Below are 24,859 nucleotides of genomic sequence, written 5' to 3'. Positions count from 1 at the left end.
GGCTGAGTGAGGGCCTTTGTTGAGGGTATGCCTGCCCCCAGTGAGGGTAGATAGAATAGGACTGAGGGGAGATCCTGTGGTGGCCCCACCTGTGGGCAGCCCATGGTGGCTCAGGTAGGAGGCTGTTCCCTAGTGGGTCGCAGCACTATCCAAGACCCTTTCGACCCACGTGGCAGCCCAGATGGACGCGATGTGTGCTCGCATGTGCTGGGGGGCCTGTGTGGCCACCCCTTGATGCTGTAGCCATCCCTATCAGCCCCTTTATGGGCAGAGGAGGGCCCATTTACCTTCAGGATGACAAGAACCTCAAAAAGTGGGGGGCCCAGGGAAGGCTATGGAGGACACCTTTAAGAAATTACCCATGCCAGATTCCCCATCTGCACTAGCGAGGACTTCACACAAAGATTAAGGAATGTCTCAAAATGCTCTGACAAGTGGAACACTAGCAGGCAGCAGCACATAAGCCATTCCAGGAAGAAATGCAAGGGATTGAAAAGAGTCACCTAGAATCACACATTGCCATCAAAAGGGAAAAGATAGTGGTGGAACAAGCCTCTAACATTAAATATTTGAGATAAAATTGCAGGACTTTAAGCGTTGGCAGGCTTACAGGGGCGGGGGGGGCATAGGTTGCAAGGGATGCAGGTGCTCCCAATTTCCCAACAAATTAGCCAGACAAGTTATCTAAAATCATGATGCTTAACGTCCAACAATGCCCGATTGTCTGTTAGAAAATTTTAGTACAGATTGTGTCGCTTGTCATTCAATAAGATGTGACATGTTTGAGAATTGTCACACCTTCAAAAGGACTGATACAGGCATGTACGTTACAAGTCCCAATTTGACTTGAATAACACCATCCATGTTCGATAATGCATTGTGCCTGGAGAAATTTTACTCCCCATAATGTGAGAAGAACACGTGCATTAACGAAGTGGAGGAATGCCACCTCCTTTCTCAACGGAGAGTTTCTCATAGATCATATGACCCTTTTGTGAAATTCGGTATGCATTTGATGTCCTCTAGATAGGGTTTTCAAACTGGCACACACATTGATAGTGGTGATAAAGTAATCTTGCTTGTATAAAGGCCAGTCCAACTGCGTCGTAAAAACAGTGTGGGAATCCACAAGATGACATCCCTCTCAACCAAGCTGTTCATAGTCATGCTTGTTTCTTAAGGTGACTAGACTTCCCATATGAGAGAGATTCTCATAATAGCATTTAATGCTCATGGTGCGCCCATTCATCCTTTTTTCCCCGCTGGTGCATTTATCAAGAAAGTTGCTTGCCACACTAACCACAAAAATTGACAAGGCAGGTTCCAGCAATAGGATCTAATTCATTTCCAATTCCCACTGTGGGCCCAGGAGACTTGCCCCAACCGGCACATATATTGAGAATGCTTACAAAGGTGGCAATCTAGGATAAGCCTTCTCGAAACATGTGATTGCAGTGCCTCCATGTCATGGCCATCGTATGTATATCTTCTGTAAGAACATTATGAAAAAACATTGTACTCAAGCATTCTGTTAACTCTTTTCTATGCATCTTCAAAGTGCTAAATTATAGAAAAAGTATAATCCACAGGCCAATTCTGACATGACACCTTCCAGCTTGTATAAAGATTCGAAAGACCTCCAGCCTCATTTGTTCTGGACATGTTATACTCTACAAAAGGACCGTGAAAACACGTTTCTCTGGTGCGTTTTAGCAGCACTAAAAATGGATATAGAGCACCATTTTAACAACGTTGGCATGCAAACATTTGCCGTAACATAGAGCATTTTGTTTACTTGTGCACTGTTAGCATCTGACGTGCATAATGCACAATGTGCATGGCACAAGACTTGTTTCAAAAGCACATGCCGATCCCCTACGAATTCACAACTTTTGCCCAAATTCCATGATTGCAATCGTAGGCACCACTTGCATTTGCGGGAGAAGAAACTTCAGCCCCCTGAACAAATACATGGCCGTCGGTAACACTGTAAGATATGTTGATACCCTCTAATATTAGATGGTAAACAACGACGTCTGACGTTTCGCTTTTTCCTAAACATGAGACTGGATTCCCCAAGTCACCCCCGGGATCCGCATTGTATGTATAAACACTATTTGTCAATTTTGAAACATCTTCACCGTCTGCCTCGTCAGGTCCCTCCAGGCAAGCTGCACTCTCCCCAGCCACATCTGTGTCTTCATCTGCAAGGCTCAAACTTGAACCACAAGGCTTATGCCTTTGCCTCAGGGAACGTATATCCCTTATCAAAACTTGTTCCACCAGCTTCTGAAATTCTTCTGGGCCAGAATACAGAGATTGCTTCCCCTTGACTTCCCAGCACGTCGAAAGATCCCTAAGGAAATTTTTGGAAAATTCCACAGATACCAAGGCAAGTGGATCATGAACATTGCTAGCCCCCACCCAGGAGGGTACATGGGCATCCTGAACAGAATCGCAGTAGGGCAGGTAGGGTTTCACATCCAAAACAGGCGTGCCATCAACGAGATCTACGCCTGAGAGCAGCAACATCCGCCCATATATTCCTTCCAGCTTGGCTACAGAAAGCCCAATTGGGCAGGGCCGATGGGGAGAACGAGTTGCATAGACACCCAATTTTTCACCGTTCAGCCTTGGTACTCGTATTTTTGCTTTGAAATCTCGATGCGATGGTTGCTTCCAGAGATGAGAGAGATCCGTATTAGCATGGAAAACATACAACAGCCAACAATGCGAGAAATCTGCCAGCCCATCAAAGGCAGTTTCAGGGACACCACCAGGCATCAACGCTAAACAAGCCCTAGAAGTGGGAACGAGCAAAGGTTGCCGTGGGGTTCCATTCCTGGTGGAAAAACAAGACTGGATGGTGCCGATGGGGGTCATAGGGAAAACGGGGCGGTCGAAGTGAGGCTGATGCTTGAGAAGCAAGGCTTTTCGCAATTCTTGTTGAGCACGGATACGTCCTTTACGTTCGGCAGAGCGAAGTTGAACGGAAGAGTCGAGGGAGGCAAGGAGCTCTGAGATTTTGGATTCAAGGTGAAAGCATCGGTCTCGCCATTTTCGACAGACGAGGAAGGAAGCAGAAGCGGTGAAGGCAAGAGCTGCGAGAGGCACGACAACGATCCAAGGGGAGGAACCTCTGCCCACAGTCATCCCAGCTACACGGAACACTGCACACAACCTGTTGCTCAAATCTCTTTGACAGCACACAACTTCACTTTGACCCTCTTTAACTCAAGTCTCTCATGGTTCATCACTTGAATTGCAACACAAACATCCTTTCCTTCCACGTTACGGTTGTTTTTTTAAAGAAAATACCTCTTTTATTCCCGTGGTGCCATCTATGGCATGGATACACACTAAGTCGATTTTATGCCATGCAAGATACTAAGATTCTGACGAGTAGTCACTCGAGACAACATGACATACGTCAGTCCTGAAGCGAAGGACCATATCACGATTATTGCCTTCCCTTGTAGTGTTGCGGGAATGTGGTTTTGTGATACCACGTTCCATTCAACACCTTTCATGTGTGCTTTGAGCGTCTAAGGATTATACGCTCTCCTGTCGAGGAGAGGATGTCATGAATCCTTACCAATATGGATGTTGTTTCGTCCAACTCCAGTCTTTGAATAGTTCATGTTGCTCCATTGGCCGCCCCGATCATCAAGTTGATATTCTTTGTTAGCATGATTTTTGTCCGGATTGCCACATGAGGAACTTCGTGGAAATCTACATTCCAAAAAGTATGACCTTGTTTGATTGGATGTTGAGAGCAATTCGTTCTCATTTCTGAAGGGGACCTTCTTTAGTAATTCGTTGAAGAAGAAGCCCTCAAAGTGGTGGGCGGGATGGAAATCGGTGAAGCGTATGAGTCGTGTGCTGGGATATACGTGGTTGCCGAATAAATCCTTCATTACTGCATGGGTTCTCTTGCGCCTTTGTTCCTTTTGACAAGACGTATGCTGAGATCATCTTTAGCTTCAATGGATCTAGCATCTCAAGACCCAGTCGCTTGGCATCCTCAACATTTAGGTGTAGTATGCCTACTAGTTCTGTTTTCATAACATACTTTAGCAGATAGTACGACAGACCCGTATTTGTGATTCTTTGAATATTCATATGTCCTTGCCATGAGGATTACAACATGATATGGTACGACATTTCGGTGCTTTTGATTTGGGCAAAAATACAACCGCTTGCTCCCTTGAATTTTCTTCAAAGTACGTACAACGATCGATCCAACCTCTCTATTATCTAGCCAGAGTATTGTGACTTATTGGAGACTTGGTCAATGCGTTCCAATATAGATAAGTAGTTCCTTTCATGTGCAGCACCCATCGCCTCAAATGGAGAATTCGTAGAGTGTTTTTCTAGTATTGTTGCGATAGCGTCTGATGAGACAACATTGATCCCTAGTCTTGGATGAGGCCTTTCCAGCATTGTCTTGTATTGCTTTAACAACGGGTTCTAGGCGAGATTTTAAAAGAGGATGTCTCTAGTGGCCATCAAGAAATCTTCTGTGTTTTGACAGAATTGCTCTTCTCAATTCCAGCAAATGGCAGGATTATCTAACAATGATATTGATGTCAGCTTCCCTACTACCAATGTCAGCTTCCCTATTTATACTGACATCTAACAACGATAGCATTTGCATGGGGAAGACATTTGTGCAAAGGATGCCTTGTATATATTCAACCTCATATGGAACTGAGTATAACTTTCGAAAAGACTGAGAGATGCACCCCTTACAAAACATTTGTGATGCTAGGTTACCATGCACTTTCTTTGCTTGTACATGAAGTAGGATATTGGAGAAGCAATAAGGAGGGACTATGTTTGATTCCAGCGTGTTCTGGAATTGTGAAAGTTTTCAGATTCTACCAGTCTAGAGATCACACTTTCCACACGAAGCATGAAATTGGAGCTTCTTAATTCGTTGTGAGCAATTATTATTCCAGTTTGCCAGTGTTCAATCCCGAAAGATCCAGTTTCTTGTTTATGGTTGTAATTTATGCTTTTCCGTATCAAACATTCTTCATACAGCAAGGCAACGCTTCTCGATAATCGATTGCCTCATCATTAAGGTAGTTGTATGCGTAACTATCCTATCGCTAGGTGCAAGCTTATAAGTTATTTTATGCACTTCTCGAACTAATCAGTACACATTCTAGGCGAAAGGAATATCGCACACGTACTATGTTTGATTTCCAGAATTCAATAACAATTGCGTGACAAAGTTAGAGAGAAGGAAAGTACCTACTACTCTGCCACCGCAATGCTAAGACAATTGGAACTTCGAGGAGAGCAAAAGAACCTCAAGCAATGCAAGGAAATGAAGTTAGTTCATGAAATAATAAGAAGGTGACAAAGAATGAGGAATGAAAGACGTGCGTCTGATAATATATAGTATAATTATAGTAACCACACATAGTGTGGGCGGGGAGGCGGTGCGCTTCCTTCCCCAAATAGTTATAATCCGAGGGAATGGGCCCTTCCCTGGGCATTGAGTTTTCAAGCATCAAGAGTAGTAGCATCCAATAGCTTCATGAAGAGGTAGCGTCAATGCATAGGATACTAATTTTGTACCTGAATGTTAGTAGTTGGTCTTATACTGCGCCATGGGAAAGCGATATCCTAGTCGAAATTACTATGTATATATGGGTGTCCTCCTACAAACGCGCAAAAAGAAACATTAAAAATGGAGTGCATATCTAAAGAACAATGTCATTCTTACTACCTCTAACAAATATTGAATTAGCACGTTAAAAAATTTTCCTTGCAAGTTGTGAAAGTTCTCAAATTGCATTTACGATCACAGTATACATATTGAATGTGTTATATGTGTGTAGACAATATTAGGTACATTAACTCCAACGATGTATTATTCAATATAGACAATGGTTTTGCTCAAATTTTCTAATGCTTGGCTTCTTGTCGGTGACATGCAAGCGTACGTATTTTCTCCTTTATTACATATAAAGAAAGTCAATTTCCTTCTCCATATAGGTGAAGGACATCAAAATATGACGAAGGAACTTTATAGTCGACTTTAAAACTTCATTTTCTTCTTCTTCGAAGCTTGCAGATTTTCTTTTTTACTTGTCTCCATTTTCTTTTTGTTTGAGGCCTTGAGCTTTTCTTTATTGCTAGACTCCTTCGTGCTAGTTGATGAAGATGAATGCTTGGTTCTAGAGGAGCTTACTATATTGAGAATTCGTGCGAGCTGTTGCTGCTCCGGATGGCTAGTTGAATCAGGGATCTGGAACAGGAAAGAGAAATAATCCCCAAAATTTTCTCTATGTTAAAAACAAATTAATTATTTACGCTAGCAGTGAAATTGGAATGCGCAAAGGCATCATTGAATCTCGCTTTTGAATGGAATGGCACAAATTCAACTACAAGACAAAGCCATTGATCTTGTCGATGAAGCTTGTGCAAATGTTCAAGTGCAGCCTGAAGAAATTGATAGATAAAATAATGCAGTTGGAAGTAGAACTGCATGCGTTGGAAAAGGAGAAGGATAAATCCATTCAATCTCAATTGATCGAGATGATTATAGCTTTCATAATTGTTCGACGACTTCAGCAAAATAAAAAAATCACGTGGCAATTAAGAGAATTCGAAGGGTGATGCAATAAAAAACGCTATCAATTTTGCAGGTTCGACGGGAGCTGGAGGAGCTGAAGGAGAAAGCTACAGCCATTGAAGATGAAATAATGCAGCTGGAAGTAGAACTGCATGCATTGGAAAAGGAAAAGGATAAATCCAGTCAAGTTCGATTGATCAAGGTGATTACAGTTTTCATAATTGTTCGACTACTTCAGCAAAAGAAAAAAAGCCTGTGGCAATTAAGAGAATTTGAAGGGTGATGCGATAAAAAAACTTTTGCAGGTTCGACGGGAGCTGGAGGGGCTAAAGGAGAAGCTACAGCCATTGAAGAAGCAGTACAAAAAGGAGAAAACGAGGAGAAAGGAGATCAAGCGGCTCAAATTTAAATACAGAGGGTTAATAAAGTCGATAGGCTTCCTTGTGTAATCGTGATGGAGTAAGCCATTATGTTCTTCAGCTCCTAAACATGTTCAGCATGGGTGATTTGGAGCTGGCAACGAGCATCTTTAAGCAGCACTTCTTGTTTCCAGGTCATCGAACCTTTCGAGTATACAGCTTGTAACTGCCCTTGATATCATGTGAGTTCTAAGCCGTGATCGTCTCACAGCCCTACCACTTTCTTCGTCTTGCGCTCTTGACGATGACAATTCTCACATTCGAAAAAGCATCCTTTGCTACCCTTCGACAAGAAACCCCCTCCTTCGATCCACTCGCTGCCTCCTTCCGCCCCAACATCGCTGTCATCATCGGCATCCTCACCACCATGTTCTCCCTCACCATCCTCCTCCTCTACGCCAAGCACTGTAAGCGTACCGGCGCTGGTATCTTCGCAGCTAATTTCGCCTCCACCTCATGGGAGGAGCAGACAGCCATCAGAGAGGTAAATTATGGTTGGGTAACTCATTGCTTTCTCTTCATTCCTAGGAAACGATGGACAACCAAACCAATTCGACCCTCTGCCATGTCTAGCCACCTGCTCAATGCATCTTCCCCTCCAACACTTCGCCAATCAGCCGCATAGCACCCGTGCTAATGGCGTCAGTGCTAATTGGCACGGACCCTCGCCATGTCTAGCCACCTTCTCGATGCATCCTCCCCTCCAACACTTCGCAATCAGTCGCATAGCACCCGCGCTAATGGCGTCAGTCGCTCCTTGATGCCAAAAGTTCCCGACCCCGAAGCTCTTCTTCATCATTTTGGCATTTTGCCACCTGGGTTGCTCAGCTCCTACTTAATCCAGTGCCTTTTTAATCGTGTCCTGCTCTACTTTTCAGATGATCGTCAAGGCTATCACTGCTCTAGTTCTCAAGGATAGGACCAGTTCTAGCCAGTTCGCCATCGCAAAATACATCGAGGACAAGTACAAGACCGGTCTACCTCCCAATTTCAAGAAGGTGCTCTCGATTCAATTGAAGAAGTTTGCTCAAAAGGGAAAGCTTGTCCAAGTGAAGCATTCATACAAGCTATCTGGCGTGCTGAAGAAGCCGACAAAGCCTGTGAAGGCTCCTGATACTCCCGGGAAGAAGGTGAAAGCCGAGCGCAATGTAGACCAATCTCACTGAGGTTGTCACATTCTTGTGATCCTCCTTCAACTGTTTGCATCACTTTCCCTCGTATAAGACTTAAAAGCTTTTGTGCTTTTGCAGGCCGAGAGACAAGAACGGGAGGAAGGCAAGACAGAAGCGAATAGTGGGAGGAAAGCTGGTGGTTGCCAAGAGAAAAAGTCTAGAGCTCTTGATTTAGCTCACCAAAAGCAACGCGATGGAGGGATGGCGGCCGGAAAACACAAAAGCATGAAACAAAATCGCACTCGGAACAGCTCCCACCGGCTCGCCACCATTATCGCACTTGGGAAGTCCACTGTATCACTTCAGTGTGGAAGGACCAGACTGAAAAATTTTTGAGCTTATCTCCAGCGTTCCGTTCTCACCGCAGCTTAAAGATAAAAACTATTGAGGATGCTCTACGTTTAAAATGCGTGACTCTTCAGACGCGAGAGAGAGAGAGCTTACGATGATCACGCGTGACTCTTCAGACCAAACAATCAACAAATTAGCCCACGCTCTTTGAAGCGACTTACTATTTGCATCATCAGCTATAAATCTCCACGTTTTACTATATTAATATGTAAGCAAAAAGCTATAAAGCTTTCAATATTGAAAAGCAAGATCTACATGAACGATGCAGATCCAGACACATGGATGAAGGAGGGCTCAAGAAACCCAAACACTTCTTAAGGCTGCCTAGCATAATAAGGCAATACAATAACTATCCCCCTTGCAGCCTATATAATATTGTCACATGGACTACAATCGTATGAATAAAGGTGTTGATATCCTTTGATCTTGCATCCACCTTGGATTTCCTTGCTCCCTCGCATGGATAACATGCATCAAAAGAGAGGAATGTTGTAAGAATTCAGGTTGAAATGGATGAGTAATTGAAAATATTTATATGATAATATCTAATATATAAATATTATAACCACACATAGTGTGGGTAGGGAGGCGGTGAGCTTCCTTTCCCAACTAATTATAATCCAAGGAAACGATCCCTTCCCTAGGTGTCGAGATAATGCCAAGAATATAAGCACCGAGAAAAAGTCTTGAGAATGGACAAGATACTGGCATATTACCTGGATGTCAATAGCCATAATTGTGTTTTTGTATATTGGCCATAAAGCCTAAAGACTCCCATGTTAACGTACGCTCAAACTTGATTGCAAAATCCATGGTCTCAGATCATTTTGATAGACTTTCAACTCATAGTTGGGTGGTGAACCATGTGAAAGAGAGAAGCAGATGCCATAGTTGTCTTGGTCGGATCCATCGCTAGCTCTTAGGCCTAACTGCCTCGTCTGTTTTTGCACATAAAATAGGTCTTCAACTTTTTGCCTTGTGTTATCCATACACACATACTATTCCTAGGCTTGTTGATTGCAACCTTGGTTGTCCACCTTGCTAATTGCAGTGAGTCTTCACATGTATTGTGCAGCACAATCGTATTCCTTCCCTCCATGAATATTTTTGAGGTATACTCATCCATGGCTCTCCCCTGTGAATAGAAAAAATTGAAGTCTATGCTTGTGGATTTCTTGGTTGGTGCTGGTATAAAGGTATTTCTGAATTGTGAGCTCGCTTTTTCTGCTTTCGTTCCCCCAGCTTGTTAGAAACAGGGATCTACTTTTTGACGCACTTCAATCAGCTGGTGTTTGTGAAGCTTAGCTCAGTAGTCAAGCATTGCTCATAGATGTTTATACTATTTTAATATGAAGCAAAATGCACATACTTAAATTATGGCAAAGCTTGTTTGTTGATATTGAAATGAAGATTGATTGCGGGCTTCTTATGTGAGCTATGTTGCAGAGGAAATGGTTGTACATATTTGCAAATGTGCCCCTTCTGATGATACTTTGCCTAAAACTGTATGTATTTTCTCTGCACAAGGGAGACTAAGTTTCCAGACTTTTACAAATTTTCTAAAGCTGGGCTATCAGGAACAACAAACTTAGTGTGGCAGGATTGCAAACAGAAACAAGGAACACACTTGTCACTCCAGTATTGTGTACTGAGATAAAATTAATGATGTAAGAAATTATAATTTTTGGCATAAGATGAAATCTCAAGGATTTCAACCTTCCATACATATATTGATTATCATCCCAACAAGACCAAGAAGTAGGATAGTTTTTAAAAACATCCATAATTGAGGTACTTTCCTAGCACAAAGCATTGTTCTTTACCATTTTTGGTTGCTTATTGGTTTCAGGGCCCCGTCTTATTAAAAGACAACTGTTACGAGGAAATGACGATAATTTAAAGGGTAAGGCCACTACGACTATTGTCAGATTATCAAACATCCTTGAGCAATTTTTAGATTCACGTGGGAATCCAAGCTCTGTTAATATGGATCACCTAGCTAGGTACTAATACTCACACTATATAATACATCGATAGTTGGCGCCTTTGCAATATTAGGAGTTTTTGTGTGCATTGGTGGTGACTCCTGTCTAATTTCTAGATTATACGTGTTGCCTCTTCAACTTTTAGGAGAAATCAGGAGTTAATTGTGTGCGGAGGTAATACTCTTGTAGAACTGATTGTAGTATCCTTCGAAGCCCATAAACTTTGACTCATGCTTCACAAGATGTTGCCACTTAAGAATGCAGGACGATCTGTGGCCAATGAAGCACCCACAATGACGAATCTCATCAGGGCAAAAGTAGAGTACACTACCATGTAGCAAGAATGAAAATGCATTACAATGGGAGCAATGAATGACTTGTTAAAAAGGCAAATGTACACAGTCAATATCAAGAGAGTAGAAATGAAAGACTAGAATTCACAAGAACGATACAAAAACGTACAAATACATTTGAAAGTCAATACAAGAACTAGTTTGAAAAGAGTTTACAACTCTCTTTGTTTATAGATGATCATAGTGAGAGTTATGCTCCTACAGCTTGGGGGTGAAGATCAACACCCACAATGGACATCCTTCAAGAGATATTAGCTTGAACACAACTTCGAACAGAAGTCATAACACACTGATACTGTAAGGGACAAAAATAGTTGGACTCCACACACGTCAACTCAAATTGAAGGGAATTCTTATAATGACGAGATGTTACCGACAGTATTCGAACTAGGCGAACCGATCATGCCGACCGTCGCATCAGTCTCCAGCCTTAGGCACACAAAATCCTCACCGGCATGCTTGAAACATCGCCAATAGTACAGATAGTACTGCTAATGCACTTAGAACTTCAGAACTTTGGAACATGCATCAAAACTCTGCACTCAGATCTCGCATCATTTCGGAACTTCGGATCTTCAGACCTGCAAGCACTCATTGCTTACAACTTTGCCACCATGCATTGTACCACCAAAACCTCTACCACAACCTCCACAGAAAGTGTTGGAGCATGATATGGTTTCAACCGATACCCATTGACTGGTTTCAAAATTGCATTCCCATACATATCCTCTAATTTGAATGTTCCCTCTCCCAAGACCTCAACAATCTTGTAGGGACCGTTATATCTTAACTTCAGTTTTCAAATTGAACACTAACACCAGATCTCCCTTCTGGAACACCTTAAATTTGATATTCCTATTAATCCATGCTTGTCTCCACCTTTGGATCATATCTGAAATGTATGAACTAACAACCTGATCTTCTTCCAACTTCAACAACTACTGGATCCTATGATTAATTGACTCTTCTGGAGATAATCTGCATTCAGCCGCTATTGGAAGACTTGGTACAATGGACTTCATCGGAACTACATCTTCACACCCATACACTAGATGAAATGGTGTCATTCCAGTAGTTACCTTGTATGCTATCCGAAATGCCCACAACGCCCAATGTAACTTCTGGTCCAAATCGTTTCTATTCTCTGAAACTGTTCTCCTAAGGATTTTCTTGAATGTCTAATTTGAATTTTCAGCTTGACCATTAGCTTGTGGATAATACGTAGTTGATTTCTTATGCACAATCATATGTATACTTGTCAGCTTCTTCATCACTTTATTCAGAAAATGAACTCCCTAATCAGATACTGGATCTCAATTGGACACCCAAATCTAGTCATGATATTATAATATAGAAACTTAGCTGTGCTTGCAGCTGTATTATCCCTCAAAGCAATTGCTTTCACCCACTTTGTATAGTAATCTGTAGCCACTAGGATATGCTTGTTTCTAGTATACCTGGCAGGAGGTTTGATAGGAACCATAAAATCAAGCCCCCATTTTTGGAAAGGACCTAGACGTAGTACAGGTTGATGTGACATTCTATCTGCATATGTTGGTCTTCCATCTCACTGTGATAAGGTAAACAAGTCTTAAATTCATGAGCATCCTTTAAGATTGTAGGCCACCACAAACCGGCCTAGAGTATCTTTTTCCCTGTGATGTCACCTGAATAGTGATCTCTCGAACTTCCAGCATGTGCTTCCATCAAAAAAACTTTTCTCTCATACTCTGGGACACACCTCCAGATCACCTGATCAATGCCTCTCCTGTACAACACTCCATCTATTACTAGAAACGGTTTAATTTGTAGTACAAATTTCTTTCTGTGGTCTCGGGACAATGACTGAGGTACCACCCCATCTGTCAAAAATAGCAACATTCGATCATACCAATCCTGCCCTTCCTCCGTACTGACAGAAAATAAATGAGCATCAGGTAAATCATCTTGAACCCCTAAAGATTCTTCACCATTCAGCAATCTGCTTAAATAATCTGCAACAACATGCTGTTTTCCTGGTGTATGCACAATGCCATAATCATATTCTTGAAGTAATAATATCCATCTAGCTAGTCGACCAGACAATTGTGGTTTTGTTCACTAAATAAATAAGCGCCTGATGATCCACATGTAGTACCACTTGATTTCCCAACAGATAATGTCAAAATTTCTAAAGAGCATACACCATTCCCAATGCTTCTCTCTAAGTCACACTATAATTTTGTTCTGCTTTTGTCATTCTCCTGCTTGCATAGTATACAGGCTGAAACTAGCCTTTAACAAATTGTTGCATCAATACTGCTCCAATAGCCACATCTGAAGCATCCACAAAAATGTGAACTGGCAACTTCGATAGGTGCTACAACTAACATTTTCTTTAACAAAATGAAAGCCCTCTCTTGTGGTTCTTCCCATGTAAACAATTCTCCCTTCTTGGTAAGCTTTGTTAGCGGTACACAAACATGAGAGATATACCGTAAAAATCTGCTATCCCACTTGATCTGTCCAACAAAGTGTGATAATTGCTTCAAAGTTTTCAGTGTAGGGATGTTCTGAACGACTTTCACTTTTTCGTAGGTTTATGGTCATCCCTTCTTTTGAAATTATATGTCCCAACAAGACACCCCTTTTTATAGCAAAAGCACACTTCTCCGGATTTAAGCTAAGTCATGCAATTCTGTATCTCTCAAGCATAACCTCAAATGCTGCAAATGCTCATTCTTTTTTCCGAACACAGAAAAATCAACAAGTAAAACTCTGATAAAAGTGGTCAAGTAAGGAGCAAAAACTTCCTGGATCCATTTCTGAAATGTGGGAGGTGCATTCTTAAGACCAAATGTCATAACATTACTAGCAAAAACTCCCCACTCTATGATGAAAGCTATCTTATCTCGTCCTCCGAAGCCATCCTTATCTGATTGTAGCCATTGAAACCATCAAGGAAACTATACATCTTGTGACCAGCCATGACATCTAGCATTGTGTCACAAAAAGGCAATGGAAAAGGGTCTGTTATTGTTGCTACATTTCATTTTCTGTAATCAAAACACACCCTAAGCTTACCATGACTATAGGTGAAAGCCAAGTTACCTTATCTACTGGGTAAATGAACCCCACCTTGAGTAGCTTATCAATTTCCTCCTTCACCCTCTGAGCATAGTTTGGATTCATTTTATATCTTTGCTGAACCACTGGGACATCATCTTTCTTCAAGTTAATTCTATGTTGGCAAAAAGATGGATCAACTCCTTTCATATCCGTGTAATGCCAAGCAAACACATCCTTGAATTCCAATAACAATTTATGTAAAGCTTCAGAAAAAGTTGCATCTAACAAAGCACTAACATGCACCAACTTTGGATCTTGTTCTGTTCCAAGGTTTATCTTAGTTAAATCATCCTCCTGTACTCTTGCACACTTCCTCAAGTGATCCTCAAATGTTGTTATAGTTTCGATGATTGCTTGAATATATGTTTTAATGTAAACTTCCTCCTTCTCCTCATCAACATCCCACTGGTCTGCATAAACTCCATCTGACTTCTTCTTGGGCTTCCTTCAGCCTGAGACTGTCCAAAATTGAAACTGCGGACATCTCCATTGCTGGAAAACTGCGCACTGCAAGACTCTTGTACTAATCAAGAATACTCAGCACATCCACTTCAAAAATTGGCACAAGATATGGATTTCTTTTAAGGAACCATTCCTCCTCATCATCTTCCACTTTGGCCACCATGTTCATGCCTTCAGCCTGCCAAGGGCTGAACCCTTTTTGGTACACTCCTTGTGGGAACCATTGCCATTTAAAATTTTTTCTTTCCTTTTCTGATGGTCACCCTATTAGCCCCCCAATCCTGCTTGATCTTGGCTACCCGAAACCACGGCCTGCCAAGTAGCATAGAATAAGACTGCTCATCTCCCTCCAATCTAAGGACCACAAAACTGACCATAAACGTCAATCTGCAAACTCCAATCTGCTGATTCCTTAGAATTCTCAAACGTTGGGCCCTCTGTTGGTCTGCCATCTTCACCTGAAAAGGAGCTAGTTCTAATTCATTGAGATAGAATTTCCTATAAAGGTCTTCGGACAAAATGTTCACACCCGACCCCCCATCTATTTGTAGGTTGAGGTTGTACTTTGTTCTCTGCTGGTTGTACTGATTCATCCATCTTTACTTTAGCAGGTATAGGTTGTGTGGTGTCCATCAATGCCCACCTAACCTTTTTATCTGCATTCACCTTATCCAAGGCTTTAAGAACCTCATGTCGAACTTTCTTTTGCTCATCCCAATCAATTGGGTGTTTGCGTTTGTTTGCCATTTGCACTTTTTCTTCCTTCGGGATTGGTCCTTTAGACCTTGTATTACAGCCAGTGCTATCGGATAATTTTTTTCCTCCGACATGTCACTCTCCTGTTTGCTGCATCCTAAACAATCACATAAAACGGCCAATACCGGCTCCATAACCTTCTTCTCTTGTGTTACTGTCAGCTTCAGCTTCACTGGTCCTTCCTTTACCCCATTCTGCTCGAGTTGTATTATCACAACATTGGCTTGGGCTGGTGGTGGACGAGGTGGATTTTGCGTTTGTGATCGAGTCTAGTACTGAACAATCAGGATGCCCCTCTCATTGTGGTGTTTACACCAGAGTTCACATCCTGGACCTTGCCGGTGTCTAGCTTTTCCACAATATTTGCAATTATGTGTATCATTACTTGTATTGGCTTGTCGAGGATTATTTTCCCAATTTTGGTATGTTGGTCTTCTCGTCTAGTTAGCATTCTCATTCACCCCTACTTGATTAGTTGCAGGTGGTTGTGTTGTTGCTATAGCAGCTTGCATGTGAGGAGGCAACCGCCCCCTATAATTTAGATTGTACTAGCAATTGGCACTGTCATGATTTCGTTTGAGACAAAACTCACATTGAGCTTTCTCAGATGACCCGGCTTCTAATAGCCCCATACTTTTCAAATGCATTTTGATCTTTTTCTCTAACTTCTCATCCTTTGAGGAAGCTTTTGCCTTTTTCTTTGACTTGGAACTCCCCTTGGACTTTTCCTTCTTGGATTCCTAAGCTGACAACTAACTTCCTACACATGACAGTTTCTTACTAGCTTGCATATGTGCCTCATCAATGGTTGCACAACTACTTCCTATTAAGGTTTTCCATATGTCCTATATCATTGCTAAAGATAAAGAGTTCATAAATGTGTTTGGGTTACGTTCGCTCACAAAGAGGTTTGGAGGAGGACAATTGGAGAGTGGTGGACCATTGGATTATAAGGAATTGGGGGATTAAATATTGATCGTTGGATGGCTTTTAGTTGAGATTTAGTTATTAGTGCCTGTTCAAGTTCATCAACTCTCTACCTCCATCAAGAAGAGAGCACCATTGTGAATACAATCAAGGTTCTCGTGAACCTAACACACTTACAACATATGACCTTCGCCAACACTATCTCACTCTATGGCATGAAGATTTGGATCAAGAATGGAAGACAGTGAAACGTGACGATGGAGGATGGTTATTTGATACAGAGCAATGCGAGAGCAGGGGTCTCACCCATACCTTTCTCTCTCAAAATCAAGCTATATGGAATCGCCATAACTGCTACCCAAGCTTAATAAGTATGAAGCCCTACACAAGAAATGTGGTCTGGGAATAGCAAGCTTCAGTTGTACCATCGATCTTCTACTAATGTAAGGCAACGATGCATCTCCTTTCTTCATCTTCACCAATACATCGTTTGGGTTGTCTCTGCTGGATTATTAAGGGCGGTTGGGTAAGGGTCATGTATTATAGTGGCACTCTTTATTGTGCATCCTCTTAGGAATAGCAGGTGAAGGAGGGTGTAGATGAAGATGGAAAGGAGTTTGTTGTCGAGGCCATGCTAGAAGCCAAGGTGAAGGACCAATGCTTTCTTCGATGGTCTGCAACCCTTTCCCAATAACAGCCGCCCATGTAGCCTATGCGAGGAGCCTAGGCATCATCTACAAGGAATTTAAGCGAAATAGGAATTACAAGGAATTTAAGCGAAATAGGGATTGATAGGATGCAACATACGTTGTTCGTTAAGAGGGAACTCACTTAGTGTCAAGACAGGGCACAATTTGAATAGTAGCAGCAAGGGAGGGTGTGGCTTGTAGGTCAAGGAGTGCAAGCAAGGAGGGCCTAACCTTGCTCATGACCCCATTTTTGTTGCTTCACTAGACTTTGTGCTATAGGGCTCCTAAGTGAGTCATCGAGAGCAGCAAGATCTCCCGACGTGCGACAACTTCGATGTTCTCCCCCCTGGATATACAACAAAAGCCATTCAAAATTCCATACGGGACTCTGATGTAAATATTCCAATGAGAATACATTGATGGTTTGATCGCTTCACGAGAGGTTATAGCTATAAAATGCATTGCAGAAGAGATCGAATGGATTCTCAGATATTTCATCGATTTCATAGAGAGGCTCAAAATTTGGTTTTACGTGGCGTGCCACGTGGTGATAGCAACAAGTATCTATGCAAAAAGAAAGGTCCACGTATGTGGCGGTGAATCTCAAAGGATATTCCCCTTAGTATCTTCTTCTTCGAATTTATACCCACCATCCTGCTTGAAACGTACCAGCAGGTATGGCGATCGAACCACCCTCTGTATATGCTCTTCCTTTCCACGGAGATTACCAGCACACGATTCAATTAATCATGATCTCTTCCAGCTCCTGATTCTACTCCGCTTTGGGAGCTCTTAGAGTTCGCTGTTCGGAGCAAACGAAGGATTCGTTGTTTTGGAGCTATGGTCGCTGCTGTCGTCTTTGCCACATATACTACATCCTGTTGGTGTGCCATCATACCGCAGCGGTACTCTCTTCATTTTGGATTGATTAACCGTCGGTCGAGGCTGCACAGACGGTGTATCGTATACGCTCCAAGGTTCGCGAGTCTCATTTTGTGTATGCCGCAGAACATTTCTACACTTCTAAGATTGCATAGTAGAGAGAGAGAGAGAGAGAGAGAGAGAGAGAGAGTGGCAAGCGACTTAGGACGGGGAGCGTAGAAAAAGGCAGGCACTAAGTTTGTGCGGGAGTTGGGTGCTGTGAGACTGAGCATAGCCGCTTTTTGTTTCGTGCTATTTGAGAAGATTGCCCCTTTCGTAGCATCTGTACATTCTAAATTTAATATGACGCCGTTGCGTCAGATTGATTTGATACTTGACTCAGCTTTGTGGAAATTAGGGGAACTTTGGTATAAATTGAAGCTTTTCACTGGGATAAATCCTGGGGATGGTTTATAGGGAGCTCTCACAGGACTCTGAAGATAGATTTCTTTTCTTACACTACTCAAATCTGTAGGCGACTTCAGTTGGAGGCCCCTCAGCCTGGAACCGAGCTTGGAACCCATGCAGGAAGCGACACTAGATGGTGCAGCCATCATCAGATTTTGGTCCCAACTTTGGACTAGCCTTGGCCCGAGGAAGATCTCTTACTTCTTTTGCTTTTTGTCGAGGGAGGTTGGTCGTTGACTGCTACAGATGAGCAAGGATGGTACTTGTCATTGTTGCTCGGCAGGTGACGTGGAGACGATAGCACATTCTTGTCACGGCTCAGAGGATTTCGCTGGCCTCTCTCTGGTCAAGCCAGGGTCGGGTTTTCACTTGGGGGACCGTGGGTTGGCTGACAAAGGGAAGGCATGCCTTCTCCACCAAGGTGACATTGCTAGTCTATCTCATTGATGGCGAGCAAATTACTAGCTAAGACATCCTTGATGTCCCCCCACCCCCCTAAATAGATGCCTGAGCCTCTCTGGAGGACAACGTATTGGGAGATGATTGCTAGCATCACTGCCTGGTATGCCTGGGTGGCACACTGCTATATCTAGTCCTGGGAGGGTAGGAGACTCGTTGTGAGGCCATCCTTATCAGTATTTGGCATGATATCATCTGTACCTTGTAGACCATTAGAGAGCAAGGTGCATGATCTAGGAAAGGCGTGAGCAGTTCTGTAAGGCTTGGCCTGCATGCACCTTCTGCATTTTCATGGATCAAGGTATTTATTGGTTTTATGCCTCCCTGGTTGTAGACAGTGAGCTGAGGTCCTGAGAGCAGGCTGCAGGACGGTCAATACCCCTTATTTCAGTGCCTACAGATTTCTGAATTTGTATTTCTCAAATATTCTAATAGAACGGTCTTTTTCAGAAAAAAGAAAAAGGGGGAAAAAGATGTTAGAGTCCATTTCTTTGAACATAATTCTACGCTTTAGACTACATCTGGTTAGGCAAAGTATCACAAAATGTGAGGAGGACATATCCGTGGTTCTTTTCCTTGTCAATGCTGTATTTGTTAGGCGGTGTCGAATCCCTTAGCAGCCGTGCTAATGCAAACGCTTCTCAAACCTTTCTATTGGTGCTGATCTCACATGGTAGCGAGCTTAAAAGATGAATGCCTATGATACAGTCGTACAAGTCTGATTGGCACACTTACTGCAATGTTATAGAAGGCCTAGGTAACACACAACCGGAAGTATTGCCAATTTATTGCCATGGGCGCTTGTAGAAAAAGGAAATTGTGCCTCAATCTCACAAAAAATCCTGATGAGACCCTGAGTTAGCAACAAGTTCTACACAGCCCCCTGATGAGACCCTGAGAAAGAAACAACTTCTACACAGCCCCATGAAGAATGCTTACGAGGCAGGGACCTCCAAGTGCCTTGTATTGAGTGTAGATTATTAGAAGAATAATCTTTTGTGGTTTGATTCTCTTGTTTCTTTGCATAGAATCGACATATGTTCCATATGCCTGTGAAGAGGGATGCATGATGGTGAAATCGGTCAATTTGTGTCAGCTTTATTGATGGATGCACATGTCAGTGAACTGCATTTCTTGAGAGCTGTTTGATGGATGGGCTATGCTAACTCACCATGGCACATGCCACCATCATTAAACTACCCCAGATATTCTGAGTGTAAGGGTCACAATTTCATCTAAGAGTTTTGACCTTTCTTGTCATCAGCGTTGTGACCACTGAAGGACCGTATAACTAGGCTTCGCCCTTGACTCCTCTTCCTGAGTTGTTGAGGGCTCTGCCTAGAATATGTCTTTGCAGAATATGCTGTGAATGAATCTGAATGCATCTGGCCCACAAGATCTTCAGATGCTTCAGTTGTGTCCCCACTAAACGTGTTCTGATAGGTCACCCTCACAAGACCTCTAATATGATTTCCCTCTAAAGCTCTTGTCTGCTTTCACTTCACATCAAGGATTTTTTGTAGTGTACGTGGGAGAGTAGACGCCACAATGAAATTAAAAAGATGGACAACAATTAGCTCCAACTCAATGCAATAGAGAAAGGGAGAGTGTTATCAGATGCTACACAAAACATGAATGCTATCTTAACGGTTAATATACAAATGAAGGGAGAGGTATATTTCAGCATTCCATACTCAAGCGATTAATATTATTTAGGCAGAATTGAGATGTTCTTTCAATAATGAGCTTGTTATCAAATATTTCGCATTGTTTATGGAAAAATTTAAAATTCAAAGATAGTCAACTCAATTACTGTGCCTGTTATGTATGATATCACCATATTGTTTCTCTCTGACCATTTGTAAGTCGATTTTGTTGAACTTCGTTTCTAAACTTGAAAGACATGTATCTAGGACTGGCAATCAAGTCTATTCTCCTTGCTGCTAACAATGTCAAGTAGTAGCTGATATAACATTATATAAACAGTTCTGTTTACTTCAGGGCTTGCACCTTTTCCATGATTGGACTGAAGCGATCTCTCTATCCTCATTATTGGCGAGAAAGACTGCCACCTTCAACGAAGTTTAGATACATGGTTGTCCACACTCGGACTTTATTTATTTAAAATTTGGCACCTTCATCGGGGACACTTTTTTCGTTTTAAGAGTAGTTAATAATCTTTGATGAAAGTATTTGAGTCACCGTTGGCATCTAATCATTAACGCCAGCCTTGAGTGCTTCAAGTGTGGATTCCACACCGACTTGAATGCCCTCACACAAACATGCATGTGCATGCATTTGTCTTGGATGGAAATGAAATCCAAGATTTTCCAAGAAAGGGTTAAAGGGTTGTTTTCAGAATCAGTCCAAAGCTGTATAAGTACTATATGTGTGGCACGGTAGGATTTGAAACATGTCAAATTAATGTGTGATTTTCAAAACGAAAGGAGTTCCAAGAGGACTGGAGTTTTTATTGGAGAACAGTTAAATGTGTTGAGGCTTGCTGGTCAAGGCTTTGTAGGAGCCAAATCCAGGTGTGTGAGTTGCATAAAGGTACAACTCAGGTTAGTTCTCGTTGAAATGTTTTAAAAAGCAGCTTCTCCTGGTAGTGTAATGAAAGGCTTAATATGGCGAGCTAATGGTATTATCCCTGACCTTGTAGGATTTTTTGTATTTTGGGTATAAGAACTATAAAATTTTAGTAACACAAGTATTTAAGAAGAGAGTATAAGACCTGAGGGTGGTCACACTTGGAAATTGTATTCTGGATTTTTAATTTTTCCTTAAGAGTTAAGGATTGCCTATTTGGATAGCGATATGGATTTCGCTAATTTGGGTAGTCCTTTTGCGGACAAATACATAAAGGGACATGTGTTCAATTTTTCAGAAGGTATATTCAGAAATGCGTGAACTTTATCAACGACTCAGGAAAAAGATTCCATGGTGAGAGAAAAACACTTGATGATTCTGTTTTTGGTCATGAAGAATGTGTGAACCAAGATGAACCTGGGAACTCGGTTTATCAACTTCTCCAAGGATTGAAGGTAGTTCATCCAGTTTTGAATGATAGTCATCAATTGTACATGGGTACTTCTTGTGTTGGCAGTTGGAGTATCTTCATGACACAGGATGGGTTCCCATTCTGATTTTCAGGAACAGCCACTGGAGGGGAAAATGACATGGGCTGCAACCCCGGAGTACCCTGAGGCTGTTCAAGGTAAAAGCTTATTATAACTTTTCTATTTGAAAGATATCAGCCGTAACTTCAATATTCACTATTGCTACTTGCAGTGAGCCTCTCGCACACCACCTTGCCATTACACATATTCACAAACAAAACGCTTTGCATATGCAAAGAGGCTTGATTTTCTCCACTAATTTTTCAAATATGTATTGTTGGCTTTCTCCTTCTAGCTTTGGGTTGGACTTATGTGGCATCTTGCTTGATGGAACGAGCTTGGCGTTTTGCATTGCCTGCATTATTGGCATTGCTTTCTGACAATCTTCTACCAGTAGCTGTAATTAGCTTTGTGGGTCAGGTAATCACATTCTATTATCCTTTTTCTCTAAATTACTTGTCCGTGGAACCTTGCTACTCAATGTATCCCAGATTAATGTGTGGGACACATATATCTAATCGATTATCTGTATGATCAGGTAGTTGTCTTTGTAGGGGGTCCCATTGTTGGTGCTCTAATGGATTCAATGCCAAGGGTTCTTGCTTTCATTTTTCTGAGTTTCATGCAGGTAGTAAAACGCTGTACTTTAAGGTTATTTACAGTCTTTGTGCTTATGCAAACTGTACAGAAAACATTAATGATAGTATGCAAGTTTGTTAGTTTAAAAAAGTCTCTTTCTTTGAAAGTTGTGATGTTGTGGCGCTTATTTTTTGGTCATTGGTATGAATTCAGAAGGTTTTACTTATTTCTGGTAGCTCGTATGATGTTAGACAGTTTCCATACTTGTATCGGCAACAATGATTCTTCATGCCCTGAGCAAGGGAGTTGTAGCCTGTCCCTCATCTCTTTCATTCATCCTACAGCCATGGTTTTTAGTTCTTGTAGTTGCCAGTGCCATTGATCGGATCACTGGATTAGCAACAGGGGTAGCCTTTGAGCGGGATTGGGTGGTTCTGGTAAGACTAAGGACTGCTGAGACTAAGTGTTATTGTCTTGTCTTTTGGTAGCTTCTTGGATCTCAAGGTAAGCTAACTATTGTAACATTTGTTATGTCACTTTGAAGCTTGCTGGGCAGACCCGTTCCATAGCCTTGGCAAATGCTAATGCCATGCTCCGTCAAGTTGATTTGATATGTGAGGTGAGATATCTGATAGTGTGAATTGGATGCTGTTTTGTTCACTTTTGCAAAGCTTTCCAGCTTCCAGTTGTACACAGTTTAGTAGGTGGAAACCTAATTTTGCTGACACATTCTGCAGATTGTTGGTCCTTTTCTTTTTGGTTTGTTTTTGTCAAAGTACAAGCCAGCCACATGCTTGTCGATAGTGTCTGCAACTGCTGCTGTGTCACTCCCCCTCTTAGTAAGCAGTTACTGTCAGCTTAACTACTTTGCCTGCTTTCACTTTGTCTGAGAAGAGCGTACTTTTAAATTAATTCAAGTTCTCTCTCTTTGCAGATTCTCTTGGTACAACACACTTACAACCTTTCCAAGGGAGTGCTTGATCGACCAAAGCAGCTGACTTGTCAAGATCCTAAGTTGAATCTAGGTGATCAAATTGAAAAAGATGAGTGGTTTTTGAGTTTGTTTTAGCTATTGATTTTTTGGAAGTATGAGTTGTTATTTCCTTTTTGAACGAGAAATCTAGGTGCATGCCTGCAGGACTAGAAACTTTTACACAGGGCTGGCAACAGTACTTGGTGCAACCCATTTTACCTGCTAGCATTGCTTATGTTCTTCTCTCCTTCAATGCTGTTCTTGCTCCAAGTGGACTCATGACTACTTTTCTTACACAGCGTGGTAAGTGTATCGCAAGTTGGGATGTTCTCTGTTATAAATGTGTCAACTGAAAATCCATAATTTCCTTTGCTAATAGAAGCATTTTGACTACACAGGCTTAAATCCTTCACTAATAGGTTCATACCGTGGATTGTGTGCTGTTATGGGATTATCAGCCACATTTTTGGTTTCAGATCTTATAGGAAAGTTTGGCACTCTCAAGGTACTCAGCATACATAAGTGGGGCTGTATTGCCCGCTTTCCTGATAAGAACACAAGCGTTCAATCTGTAGTGTAATTTTAAGTGCAAGTAGGACCAGGCAAAAGTAAGATGCAATATATTTGCTACTTACTTCTCTTTTGATTTTCAGGCTGGAGCTCTATCATTAACATTCCAAGCATTATTGCTTTCTTTGGCTGTAATGCTCTTCTTGATTGGACCAATTGAAAATGGAGTGACATTATTTCTTTTCTTGACTATGGTGGTAAGGGACTGCCCAGAATGTGACCTGCATTTGGATTGAAACTTGAGATCATCCTAATGGAAAGATCTCCATGCACTGTTTGATTTCTTGTATGTCCTTGCAGATTCTATCGCGGCTTGGTCATTGGTCTTATGACATGGTGATTGCACAGATTTTCCAAACTGCAGTATTACCATCAAAGGTCAATTTAGTGAGCACGACTGAAATGTCTTTGGCAAGCTTTGCAGAATTACTGATGCTAGCAGTGGCCATCATAGCAAATGATGTTTCACTTTTTGGTGCTCTCGCTTTTCTTTCAATGGCGGCAGTTGCTGGAGCTGCTTGCTTGTATTGGGCCTGGCTCAGAAACCCAGCAACAGAGTCTCTCTTAAAATGTGGATATCAGTGAACGGAAAATGCACGAGCAGATTTTGAGAGCTCATAATATTTCAATTCATTAATGTTGGTTAAATAGAAATATTCATGTTGCAGAGGAGTTTGTCCTCTTCAATCTAGCTCAAAAAGCTCCACATTTCAAGCTATGGAGTGAGAGATTGCATTTTGAAGCTTTAGGTGTTTTTTGGGAGAACCTTGTTAGTGTGAGAGAGATTGAGAGTTGTTTGAGTGATTTGTGAAGTTTTTTGAGTGTCCTTTGAGTGAGTTCGAGTGTATTGTGAAAGGGTTCATCCTCCCCATCTTTCTATATTTTTTCGAGAACTTCTTTATAGACACTACATGAGAAGGAATTATCTTGAGTCTGGGATGTTCACATAATGCAAATATATATGGACATTCATTCAATGAAGTCTTATTGATTATCTCGGACAATCATTTGAAATCCTT

General features: G+C 41.8%; 2 protein-coding genes across 2 annotated transcripts; one reads left to right on the top strand and one right to left on the bottom strand.

Moving 5' to 3' along the window:
• Positions 1–1,118: 1,118 nt before the first annotated feature.
• On the bottom strand, positions 1,119–3,198 carry LOC147891228 (tRNA-thr(GGU) m(6)t(6)A37 methyltransferase). Its single transcript, XM_087389592.1, has one exon. The coding sequence runs from the start codon at positions 3,151–3,153 to the stop codon at positions 1,876–1,878; it is 1,278 nt and encodes a 425-aa protein (XP_087245718.1). The 5' UTR covers positions 3,154–3,198; the 3' UTR covers positions 1,119–1,875.
• Positions 3,199–17,469: 14,271 nt separating this feature from the next.
• LOC147891227 (solute carrier family 40 member 3, chloroplastic-like) lies at positions 17,470–24,652 on the top strand. The gene is made up of 13 exons (XM_087390021.1): positions 17,470–17,788; positions 21,487–21,643; positions 21,753–21,816; positions 22,014–22,138; positions 22,257–22,346; positions 22,549–22,734; positions 22,842–22,916; positions 23,035–23,136; positions 23,232–23,322; positions 23,436–23,573; positions 23,669–23,775; positions 23,924–24,037; positions 24,141–24,652. Exons 1-13 carry the CDS (start codon positions 17,652–17,654, stop codon positions 24,423–24,425), a joined length of 1,671 nt encoding a protein of 556 aa, XP_087246147.1. The 5' UTR covers positions 17,470–17,651; the 3' UTR covers positions 24,426–24,652.
• The last annotated feature ends 207 nt before the right edge of the window (positions 24,653–24,859 follow it).

This window comes from Dipteris shenzhenensis, chromosome 18, assembly GCF_047967505.1.
Source record: "Dipteris shenzhenensis isolate YYH24624 ecotype China chromosome 18, Dip_SZ_1.0, whole genome shotgun sequence".
NCBI classification, from domain to species: Eukaryota; Viridiplantae; Streptophyta; class Polypodiopsida; order Gleicheniales; family Dipteridaceae; genus Dipteris; species Dipteris shenzhenensis.
Note: the sequence above shows the minus strand (reverse complement) of the source record. Positions and strands in the feature narration are given on the sequence as shown.